This window comes from Gadus chalcogrammus, chromosome 13 (assembly GCF_026213295.1).
Source record: "Gadus chalcogrammus isolate NIFS_2021 chromosome 13, NIFS_Gcha_1.0, whole genome shotgun sequence".
Classification (NCBI taxonomy): domain Eukaryota; kingdom Metazoa; phylum Chordata; class Actinopteri; order Gadiformes; family Gadidae; genus Gadus; species Gadus chalcogrammus.
Window position 1 is genome coordinate 3,177,664 of NC_079424.1, and position 12,500 is coordinate 3,190,163.

At 46.8% G+C, this 12,500-nt stretch overlaps 1 protein-coding gene across 3 annotated transcripts in view; it reads left to right on the plus strand.

Moving 5' to 3' along the window:
* LOC130401920 (protein kinase C and casein kinase substrate in neurons protein 1-like) overlaps positions 1 to 9,327 on the plus strand; it is a 27,355-nt gene extending 18,028 nt beyond the window's left edge. For all 3 annotated transcript variants that reach the window (XM_056605950.1, XM_056605948.1, XM_056605949.1), the window contains exons 3-10: positions 785 to 941; positions 1,487 to 1,722; positions 2,334 to 2,489; positions 3,600 to 3,775; positions 4,431 to 4,551; positions 4,788 to 4,915; positions 5,626 to 5,822; positions 9,053 to 9,327. In XM_056605950.1, coding sequence (XP_056461925.1) covers positions 785 to 941; positions 1,487 to 1,722; positions 2,334 to 2,489; positions 3,600 to 3,775; positions 4,431 to 4,551; positions 4,788 to 4,915; positions 5,626 to 5,822; positions 9,053 to 9,162 — 1,281 coding nt within the window. In that variant the 3' untranslated portion in view covers positions 9,163 to 9,327. The remainder of the gene's footprint in view (positions 1 to 784; positions 942 to 1,486; positions 1,723 to 2,333; positions 2,490 to 3,599; positions 3,776 to 4,430; positions 4,552 to 4,787; positions 4,916 to 5,625; positions 5,823 to 9,052) is intronic.
* Positions 9,328 to 12,500: the final 3,173 nt, after the last annotated feature.

Consider the following 12,500-nt stretch of genomic DNA (forward strand, 5'->3'; position numbering starts at 1 on the left):
ATGCTATGTTAGGTGGTTATTATGTAGGGAAACAGCGCTAATTACACACATCCTTACCGATGCGGTGGTTGAAGTCGTCGTTAGCCTCAGGGCTGTCCCTCATCATTTGGTGGACCGTCTCTGTCTCTAAGTCTGCAGGAATGAAGACGTTTATGTCGTGCTTGGTGATGGCCGACAGACTCAGGAACAAATACAATAGTTGAGTTTATCCTAGGAATGGTTGATACTGCTGATAAACCAATAATGACAAATTATTCACTTTTTATGACAATAATTCGAACTGGTGGGTCAAAATTAAAGTGGTAATTTTCGCTCACTTTGGCAACACCTTTGGCAAAAAGCAGTAATCTTTCCCAGAGACACAAACAGTGTTGCCGCTGACACACGGTTCATAACATTCATAATCCTACAAATACAAAGGCTTTATCTGCCGGGCACAGGCCTAATCACCGCTGTGTATCTGCTGTCCTCCTTCAGAGATAGATGGTGACCTATCTGACATTTATTAACTCGTAAATCTTCACCATTACTACCTTAAGACCATTTGATTTCGATGCAGATAGATTTATACCCTGGTCTTTTTATTGTACCCAACAATCTTTCCATTTGAACACCTACACGTCACACTCACATCGCTGGACAGCAAGCGTTCGAACCGGCAACCCCACAACCATAGAGCCCTGAGCACTATGCCAAAAAATTCAGGTGTACCCTACCCTAGAGGACACCTGAAGTTAACGCGTTATCGCTAAGTAAACGTGTCATCGTGTTCTTTCCTCCCCAGGTGGGAAACTACAAGCGCACGGTGAAGCGGACGGACGACGGCCACCGGCTCTGCAACGACCTGATGAACTGCGTGCAGGAGCGGGCCAAGATTGAGAAGGCCTACTCCACGCAGCTCACCGACTGGTCCAAGAGGTGGAGGCAGCTGGTGGACAAGGGTGAGGGGCTAGGGGCTAGCAGCTAGGGGCTAGCTAGTGGACAAGGGTGAGGGGCTAGGGGCTAGCTGATGGATGAGGCTGAGCAGCAAGGGGCTAGCTGGTGGATGAGGGTTAGCAGCTAGGGGCTAGCTGGTGGATGAGGGTTAGCAGCTTGCTAGTAGATGAAAGTCATCAGCCAGTGGCTAGCTAGTGGATTCGATATGCAGGGCGTTTCCCACAGTAGTAGTATCAGCTGTCGGTTCTTGTTTTCATATTTTCCCCAAACAAAAGCCTGACTGGAATAAGACTAGACTAGAATACTCAGTAATACAATGATGAAATCTTAAGCTATTGTAATATGTAATAGAGTATGCAATGTTATACTTAGACATGTTGTGCTCTGACATTTCTCTACAGTAACGTAATGTGATAGCATACAATAACCTATTCTAGCCACCACCGTGTAAACCATCCAGGTTCCTCAGGAAGATCCGTTCTCCCTCACAACCAAAGAACGGTTGAACCCTGCTGAACACAGCAGTAACATCCCCCCCCCCTCTGAGCAGGACCACAGTATGGCACGGTGGAGCGCGCCTGGACCGCCCTGATGGTGGAGGCGGAGAAGGTGAGCGAACTGCACCAGGACATCAGGAACCGGCTCATGAGCGAGGACTTTGAGAAGGTGAAGACCTGGCAGAAGGACTCGTACCACAAGCAGATGATGGGCGGCTTCAAGGAGAGCAAGGAGACGGACGAGGGCTTCAAGAAGGCCCAGAAGCCCTGGGCCAAGAGGCTGAAGGAGGTGAGCGCTTGGTTTGGGGTTCTGCACTGGTTCTGTCCCAGTATAGTACTGGGCCAGGAGGCTGAAGGTGGTGAGGACCGCCGTGCTTGTTTTGGGTTTCTGCACTGGTTCTGTCCCAGTAGAGTACTGTGACTGGGTGGCACGTATATAGTATGTACTATTATGCACGTTTATAGTATTTACTGTGTACGGTTCGACACGAAACCACTGCCTTTGTGCATAATTTAGGCACTTGTGAATAACAAGAACAGCAAACATGTCTAAAGTGTAAAATAAACAAGTAACTTGAGCTCATAATTGGGCCGCTAATGAGGCAAAGCAAACACAGAGATGAGAGCAACAACGTTTTGTGTAACCAAACGCTACAACCACTACTGTTGCTCTTTGGTCTCCATTTTCATTTACATTCACGGCATTTAGCAGACGCTTTTATCCAAAACGACTTACATACCAACACACAACCATATATTGCTGTCGGTACAGTAAGGATGTTCATAGAACCAAGTGCCAAGCAATGACAATTGTCTTGCTACCAACGTACTCCGTCGTGGTTTAGCGTTAGCGTTAGCGTTAGCGTTAGCGTGAACCATTTCCCGCCCTTTTGCCGCTAGCTCGAGGCCGCCAAGAAGAACTACCACGCCGCCTGCAAGGAGGAGAAGCTGGCGTCGAGCCGCGAGGCCAACGGGAAGGCAGACGCCGCCACCAACGCAGACCAGCTGAAGAAACTCACCGAGAAGATGGAGAAGTGCAAACAGGACTCGCAGAAGGTGAGGGCTTTGTGGCTATGTGGCTATTCACCCACCTGGCGGCCATCTTGGTTCTAAATGGTTTGGTGCTAAGATGGTCGCTAGAGTGATTCACCCACCTGGCGGCCATCTTGGTTCTAAACGGTTTGGTGCTAAGATGGTCGCTAGAGTGATTCACCCACCTGGCGGCCATCTTGGTTCTAAACGGTTTGGTGCTAAGATGGTCGCTAGAGTGATTCACCCACCTGGCGGCCATCTTGGTTCTAAATGGTTTGGTGCTAAGATGGTCGCTAGGGTGATTCACCCACCTGGCGGCCATCTTGGTTCTAAATGGTTTGGTGCTACAATGGTCGCTAGGGTGATTCACCCACCTGGCGGCCATCTTGGTTCTGAATGGTTTAGTACCAAGATGGTCGCTGGGCAGATGAGACGAACTATTCACCGTAAGCAGAGCCATGGGAGAGAAAATATTATTTAAATATTATTTGAAACCGCAAACCACCAAGCTAGCCTTCCCATATCCTGTTGTGAGGTAACCCAGTCAGAGGCTGAGTCCTGGTTAATGTGTGACTGACACATCCTCCTCCTCCTAATAACACTTTATTAGCTGTGCTACGTTAGACTCTGACCCCAGCCCGGCGTGGTTGGATGACATCAGGGCCTTGACCTTCGACCTCTTAGAACGTGATCTTTCTGTGCACCAGAGAGCCATAAAGCACGTCACTAAAACCGCCTGAAACCCTTTCTGTTTAACTGTATGTTCCGGTACACATGGTGCTCGCTACTATAATAGTAAATTATTGATCACCATGGATGGATTGTATTAGTTAATCAGTATCATTATTACCATGATAGTAATTGTTTTGCATTGTCGGTTGAAGACACATGCTAGCAATGCTAAAGGTTGAATTGATTGCTGCTAGCATGCTACAAATGCTAATGTAATAATTATGAACATGCTAACAATGCTGATGTAATAATTATGAACAGCTAACAACGCTAATGCAATTATCATTAGCTGCTAACATGCTAACAATACTAATGTTAGCCTATGTGCTAATGCTAACAAAAATGAAGCTTTCCAAAGGGACAGGCTGTGACTCTAATCTCCATAACCCCGCCCCCCCCCAGGCCAGGGAGAAGTACGAGAAGAGCTTGGAGGAGCTGAACAGCGTCACCTCACAGTACATGGAGAACATGGAGCAGGTGTTTGAGCAGAGCCAGCAGTTTGAGGAGAAGAGGCTGAGCTTCATCAGGGAGGTTCTGCTGGACGTCAAGAGGCACCTCAACCTCACCGAGAACCAAAGGTGAGGAGGGGCGAGTCAGGGAGGGGGGGTAGACCAGGACGGAGGGATGGGAGATGAGAGAAGATGGGCTTTATTCAGACGGATGGAAAGACAGGAATAAATGAAACCGATTTAAAATAAGAATATGCAAAGATCTGCAAAAGATCCACAAAATAATACGTCTGTACACCCAATACAGCAGTAGAAATGTAAACACAGAATGCAATGCCTTTACCCGCTAAATACTTTACATTTTACATGTTGTGGAGTGGGATCTCGGAGCGTCTCCGTGATATGTTCTGCTTTGCTGTGTCTGTCGACAATGAGCACTTGTGTGTGCTCTACTAGGGGCAGTGATGAATGGACTGCATTTATATTGTGCTTTTCTAACCAGTGGCCCCTCAAAGCACTTTACAATATTGCCTAACATTCACCCATTCTGGCGCACATTCACACTGACGGGGTAGTCAACCATGTAGGGAGACAGCCAGCTCGTCAGGAGCAGTGAGGGTGAGGTGTCTCGCTCAGGGACGCCTCAACACTCAGCTAGGAGGAGCAGGGGATGGAACCAGCAACCTTCGGGTTACCAGCCAACCCGCTCTACCTCCTGAGCCACATGCCGCCCGTCTTGTGTTTCCGTCCCCGTTCTAACCCCTGTTCTCTGTCGCCCCCCCAGCTACGCCACGGTGTACCGAGACCTGGAGCAGGTGGTGACGTCCGCCAGCCCGCAGGAAGACCTGAAGTGGTTCAACGCCGCCCACGGGCCGGGCATGGCCATGAGCTGGCCGCAGTTTGAGGTCCGTTGCGCTCGGTCCCGGAGCGTTTCCGTGAGACGTTCTGCTCTGCTGTGTCTGTGGACCATGAGAGTTTCTTTAACGTTGACTTACAAAGACGTGCATCGGTGAAGTTATCTTCTCTTGAATTAACTGTTTTGCTTAGGATCTCCGATTGAATTTCCGATCCTGGTATTGGTATCGGAGCAACGCTATCTTTAAGTATCGATATCTAACGGGTCGTTATGTTGTGTCCCCAGGAGTACAACCATGAGGCGACACACAACATCAGCAGGAGGGAGAAGAGCAGGAAGAACCACGACGGAGTCACGCTGACCCACATGACCCCAGCCACGGACTCACCCCAGGGGGGAGGAGACCAGGCCAGGTAGGGGAGACACACGCACACACACACACACACGCACACACACACACACACACCCAGAGAGGAGAACCTTTGTGTGTGTCTCTGTGTGTCCGTCTGTCTATCTATCTTTAGTGTGTCTGTGTGTCTGGTGTTTATATCTGTGTGTCTGTGTGTCTGTCTACCTGTCTCTGTCTATCCATGACATTCAACCATGAAAGGTCAATGTTTTGACCTTTGCTTCCTCCTCCTCCCCCTGCTCCCCCTCCTTCTCCTCCTCCCTCTCCTCCCCCTCCTCCCCCTCCTTCTCCTCCCTCTCCTCCCCCTCCTCCCCCTCCTTCTCCTCCCCCCCCTCCTCCTCCTCCCCCTCCTCCACCTCCTTCTCCTCCCCCCCCCCCTCCTCCTCCTCCTCCTCCTCCTCCTACTTCGTCCCCCCCTCCCCCCTCCTCCCTCTCCTCCTCCCCCTCCCCCCCTCCTCCCCCTCCTCCTCCCCCCTCCTCCTCCTCCTCCTCCCCCTCCTCCTCCTCCTCCCCCTCCTCCTCCTCTTCCTGTTCCTCCACCTCCTCCTCCCCCTCCCCCCTCCTCCCTCCCCCTCCCCCCCTCCTCCGTCTCCTCCTCCCCCTCCTCCTCCTCCTCCTCCTCCTCCTCCTGCTCCTCCTCCTCCACCTCCCCCTCCTCCTCCTCCACCTCCTCCTCCTCCTCCTCCTCTGTCTCCTCTTCCTCCTCCTGCTCAGCCTGAGCAGCTCAGATAAGACCCAGGCGCGGCCAAACTCCGAGGAGTGGTCCGACGAGGAGCAGGGGGACCCCGACTCGGGGGGCCAATCCAACGGGGGCCCCAACCCCTTCGAGGAGGAGCCCGGGAAGGGGGTGCGGGTGAAGGCCCTGTACGACTACGACGGCCAGGAGCAGGACGAGCTGACCTTCAAAGCAGGTGAGGCCGTAATCTCGGTTCGTCTCGTGGTGGTGAGGTGCTGAGACTCTACCGGCTCAGTTGTAGAAAGAAATATCCTCAGAGCGATTCAGACCAACAACCTCCCACACACACACACAACATAAAGGACGTTATAGTGATCTTCATTCATCGTTTGCGTGGACGGAAAATGTGGTTTCTAAAGACGAGTCGGTTTTAAGTTGAACACCCTGCCTGCGTTTGTAGCTACTACCTGAGCTGTAACATTAGTAGATGATTTAGAGACACTGCCCCCTGGAAGCATGTGCTTTTGGGGTGAGATAAGGGAAAACATTAGATAAGGGTTAAATATCAGATTGGGACACCCTTGGGTCGCGTCACAGGAGGAATGAGAACATCCGGTGAAAGGTCGGAACCAAAGCCACTGCGGTCTTATCAGGCTGTGGAGCTCATCGCCCTAACGAGGAACCGTTAACGATGAGGGCCCCATCGTTAACGGGCTGCCCTGTGGGCATGACACCTATCGCTTCAGGAGGGACCGCTTCAACATGTACCCTCTCACCTTAGAGTTCAATTTAATTAAGTACATCTGAAGTACACTCAAAGTGCTGAAAGAGCTCTGGGTTTCAATTAGGCTTGGATACCCTTGTGTACATTAAGTGAAAGTACACTTAAGGTGCACTTGATCTTGTATTGTATTGTATTGATACTCTCAATGTTTAAAAGACTGTATTTCACATTTTCTGTTGAATACCTTTCAGATTGTAAATAAATTATTTACAATCCGAGGTAAAACCATTTATATAGTTTATTTCAGGGACGATTCTAGGCTGGATATTCAGTATTTCTTCACACACTTGTATTAAGTGTGTTTTATTATTTCCCATTCTGTTTTATTGTATTCTCTGGTGCCCTTTTCTGTTCTGCTCTGTTCTATTCCATTTAGTTCAGCTCTGTTCAACTTTATTATGTCACAGTCCATTCTGCTCTATTTAACTCTGTATATAGTTGTTTATTAGTTTCTATTAGTTTCTATAGTTAGATCATATTCTATTCTGCCCTTTTCTCTTGTTTCTGCCATATTCATTTATATTCTATTGTATTCTATTCTATTCTTTTGTTTGCTCCTAAATGGTATTAGTATGTCAGGTAAAATCAAAATCATCAATGACATTATAGGATTGAATCTAATCAATCAGGGGAGAATTCAATTCTGTCGAGCATTACTCGTTCACGTAATGCGCTGAGCGGAGTTCTCCCGATCAAACTTCTCCCGATCAAACTTCTCCCGATCAAACTTCTCTCTGCGTTTGAGTGATTTCGGTAAGTAAACGATTCATCGCCATGGCTTATTTAGTGTTTCTGTGTCTGCATATCTTACCGTTTATCGTATGAATGTCCGAGCACTAACAAATCTGAGATCTTGGGAAAAAAAGGCATCATAAAAACATTGGCGTTATAAGCTTTTCTGACACGGCTTCTATTGTGAGTCGTGCTTTTCCATTGAGCATCCAGCAAACACTTCTGGGTGAATGGACTACTTTAATACCGTATTTTCATAATCTATACTAGGTCTTTTTGTACATTTTTAAAGGAAGAAAGTGAAGAAACACAGGAAAGTGGGTGGAAGAACTTACTATAGTATTGACACCAATATTGATTCTAATTAGCTAACATCCATGTAAGTCCAAGCAACCCATGGTTGATGTGGGTCTGAATATCCTCATAAGCCATAGAGAAGCGTTCCTTCATCACTGAGGATAACTGGCAATAAGTGATGCATATCTTTCAGTCCTGATACGTGCTTTCTTTCCCAAGGGGATCAGCCAAGCTGTCAAATGTGAATACCGGAGGAGATGGCTCTGATCTGACTGCTGTTTAGTGGTTGGAGTCATCATGTTTGGAGGCCAGCAGTGATGCAGCCAGGTCTAATGCAGCACAGCGTTAGACGTCTGTAATGAAGTGCTGCTGCTGGGAGTCATGCTCTGTCTGTTTTGCTGTGCTTTGATTACCAGCGTACAGTTTTGCAAAGATCCCTTTTGGAAAGTAATTCCAGCTTGTGCTAAACTGGAATTGGCTGGAACTGGAAGTGCTAAATGATTTTACCGACATTGTCTTACAATTGTACATGAATCAGACTTTAAAAACTATATAAATCATCTATACATTTTTAAACCATATATAATTTTGGAAAATGTTTTAGATGAATACGAAGTAGACATTTGGATTGACTTTGCTTTTAGATGATTAGATGATTTCTACCTAAGATTTGATTCTTTTTTTCCAAAATAAAGTTTAAAGATGTTACAATTATCTGAGATACGAACTTTCTTTCAATAATATACACGTTTTATTTTGTTTAATATGGACTTAAATATTATTTGCATATGTTATGTACAAATGTCTTTGATTTATTCTAATTTATTAAATGTCCTTAATTTTGAAGTATCCCTATATTTCTTGTAATATATGTATGCAGTCAATAGTGGGCTAATTGTAATGTATTTATTTTGCACAATTTTTTAATTGAAAACACAAACTAAGCATCGATTAAATATATGCTTAAAACCAAAAGTATACTTAAAAATATGTATATATTTAGACTATTAGTGCAAGAATTGTTTATAATGTACACAGTGTTGCCACAAAACTGCCGCAATACGTAGTTGTTTCAGGAAGAACAATGTTGCATTATGGGAAACCAATGTATTCCCGAATTTGAGAGTACATCCTACCTGATCCTTACTAAGGCGTACTTATTTACCAGTACTGAAGACCAGTTCGCTGTTTCCTGTCGTCATTCCCACCCCTGATGGGTGGTCAGTTACAAGTACCAAAGACTAGTTCAGTTTTTTGTCATTCCCACTCTAACAGGTAGTTACCAGCACTATAGACTAGTTCAGTGGTTTCTGTCATTGCCACTCTAACAGGTGGTTAGTTACCAATAGTAAAGACTAGTTCAGTGTTCTGTCAATCCCACTCTAACAGGATGGTTGGTGACCAGTACTAAAGACTAGTTCAGTGTTCTGTCATTCCCATTCTAACGGGATGATTAGTTACCAGTAATATAGACTAGTTCAGTGGTTTCTGTCATGTCGTTCCCACTCTAAGAGGTGGTTAGTTACCAGTACTAAAGACTAGTTCAGTGTTCTTGTCATATCATTCCCACTCTAAGGTGAGGTTAGTTACCAGTCCTAGTTCCGTGTCTCTGTCTCGTCATCACTAACGTCTGGACCGACTCTGTTCCCAAGGTGACGAGCTGACCAAGCTGGAGGACGAGGACGAGCAGGGATGGTGCCAGGGTCGCCTAGACGACGGCCAACTGGGCCTGTACCCAGCGAACTACGTGGAGCCCGTCTAAAGCTCCGCCCAGCCGCCGCACCCGGACTCTGTCCGTCGCCCAATCGTAGTGGCGCTTCGCCAGAGTCCTCAGCGCTTTCCTCACTCCCTGTCCCGTTCCCACGGCAACAGGAGTCCCCTGGCCTCCGAAGGGTCATCACTCCTCAGAACCCTACTGCTAAACCATTTCCTGTTATGCCTGAGGGCGTGTCAGGGGCGTGGCCACAGGGAGGGAGGGCCCCCTCCCCCCCCCCCCCACCCAACCCCCCCCCAAATAAACGCCTGCCACTTTAGTTAATCAGTCGGTGGGACTTTACCTTGTTCATCAAAGTCTAGACACGGGAATGCCATCGTCTTGGACAACAAATCTGCAAGGACTATTGCACGGAAAAACCTGAACTCTGGCCCAGAGAAATTTTAAAGAACACGATGGCACACGACAAAAAGTGCACCTTTTCTGCTTTGAGTGTGAGATTTGCGTTCTCCAGACGGCTCTAAACAGGTCCGGTGTCAACTTCACACTGACCCTCGAGAAGGAACCCAACCACTCCACTCCGTGTCAATGTGTGCAGTCCCATCTCTGTAGCGAGACTCACCACACAGTACGCTATCTTATCAGAACACGTGTCACTCTACCATTAGCTGTGTGCAGTCTCATCTCTGTAGCAAGACATCACACAGTACGCTATCTTGTAACTCCTACCACTCGCTGTGTGCAGGCTAGACGCACCACACTGTACTTCCTCTCTTAACAGAACGCAGAGGAACAAGTCCTTGCTAGTTTCGGTGAGTGATGCATTGCGCATCTCCTCGTGTACATATGTCTTCTTTTTGCTTGTACAGCCTCTTGTTTGCATTAAACTCAACGTGAGCCGCCCACTCTCTCTCTCTCTCTCTCTACAGCATGTCGGCTCAGACCTGCTGAGTTCCCCTCAGGTGAGACCGAGGGAGAAGCGACCGCTGACCGCCAGCGGGTGCTTCTGTGGTGGAATCACCTGAGCTTTCTTTTCCTTGGGGAACAGTATTATGATGTGCGATCACAAGGCCGCGCAAGGATTGTGTGCGTAAACATTATTTGCCCTGTACAATGGGAACGCACTGACCTTATCTTCTCCGTCTGGTTCTTCTTTGTTGGTGTTTTTTTTTTTTTAACGAGCCAGCGGTGTAGCGACGCAGAAGCCATGAGACTGACACCCTGACCCCTGCTGGTGGGAGTGGGAAATACAAGGGGAGTTTTGTTTTTTACCGTGTGACTCATGATATGTGTACCTGCTCTCGTCTAATGATGACGTTAGTGGAACTGAATCAACGGTTCCTCTCCTTTCGCTCTGTCCAGTGTCCGCATGCAGAATCTCTCATAATGCAATTTGAGCTCAGACTGAATAAAGTTTTTTTTTTCTTTACGACTACTGAAGCGTATTTCAGTTAATTTAAGCTAAGTTGCTAAAAGCGGCACACAGGCTTAAAGGCTTGTAATGGCTCTTCAACATCACACCTGGTGGTCAAATAGGTACCAGTTAAACACGACAGTAGAAAATACTTGAACCCTTTTTGTTTTAATCCAACAAAAAGCTAAATGTATTCTGACACGTTTTAAAAACCTACCCTTGTGAGCAGGCTTTATAAATCCTAAATCGGCTTTTAGGGTTAGGGTTAGGGTTCCGACTCTCAACTGGTTCCAAAGACGAGTGAATAACTGCATGTTGTTAGTTCCAGTAGGTGACATGACACCAGGCTTTTGTCACCAGTTGGACCATAGCAGACTGGGAACGCAATACCCCTCCACTATCACAGAGGGGGTCATATTACGGACTCCAGCCACAAAAACAACAAAAAGAGAGACCGAGAGAGAGGGAGAGAGAGAGAGAGAGAGAGAGAGAGAGAGCGCTCTCTAATGCCAGCGCGGAGGAAAACGTAACAGTAGCCACCGCTGAAATATTGATGATGAACCGTCATTCCGCTGCGCTAGTGTTTCGTATCGGGCCTAAAGCACCGGAACGTATTATTCTGTCTCGGGATGCCAGGTTTCATGATGGATTTGCAACTTTCAGTTGCTTTTTGATGGCTCTCTATCGGCGTTGATGCTGTGGTCGTGTTGGCCTTTTGGGGGGAAATTAGCTAGGCTAGGCTAGGCAATGTTCCATAAACCTCAATCCGATAAACAGGGCTATTGATCATTGAACAACAATAAGTTTATAATGGTGCCACTATCCTACCTGTTTTCGATATTTATTTATTTTCATGACAAATCGACAAATATGGTAAGGCACTGTGATTCCCAGGTCACTGGTGGGATATCATGATCTTTAAAAAACTTATTTTATGCTTTTTATCTCTAACGTATGAGAAAATTGGTGGACCTCAGTGGGTCTTTGGTCTTGGGTGGTGGGTCTTGGGGCGGGCTGTCATTTCATACTGTACACACGATAAAATACATCAGAAATGTTAAAAACTCCTGAGTTTGCTGCCTGCCTGGGGAGGGTGGTAACATCTCTCCCACCGCTAGAGGTCACCATTACACCCATTACACACACACACACATACACGCACACACACACACACACACACACACACACACACACACACATGCTGCCTCTTCAGAGGAGAACCCTTTTATTCCCAAAACAAAGACATTCTGGAAGAAAAACCGGTAATTTACATTTAAATATTTTAATTTACATATGAAAAAGACTTTAATCAAAAGATCGTGTCACCTTTGAAGATAAAACTGGTTGGAGTATATAAACGTCTGCTTCACTTTGGCAGAGGGTTCGGAACCATTTGACATAATTAAGCGGAGCAATTTACTATCGTAATTTCAAAGACAAAGAATGAACTCTAGACTCGTTATAGTTCAGATTGATGCCAAAGGAAACACTCAAGGCAAACAGAGGAGTGTTGCGGAAAGACGAGAACTGTATGACATCTTCACAGTCTCTAATTCAGGCGGTGTAATATTAACTGGGAATATTGCAGACACCGTAAAATGTTGATTTAACGACATTTGTTCAGGCGACGTATCTATCTAAATATCTCTTCGGCTGATACCCGTCGTATCCAGTCAGTCAGGGGAAGGCATTAATAAACTGCAAGTGCAAACATTTCCAAAGAACAGACTCTCCAAACACAACGGAATCTCATACAGCATAAACATTAAGTGTTGTCTTAACACCGAGAAGCACATACGAGGCCTCCTGATCTAACTGTCATTGAGAGAGAGAGAGAGAGAGAGAGAGAGAGAGAGAGAGAGAGAGAGAGAGAGAGAGAGAGAGAGAGAGAGAGAGAGGGAGAGAGAGAGGGAGAGAGAGAGGAGACAGAGAGAGAGAGAGAAACAGAGAGAGAGGAACAGACAGACAGATA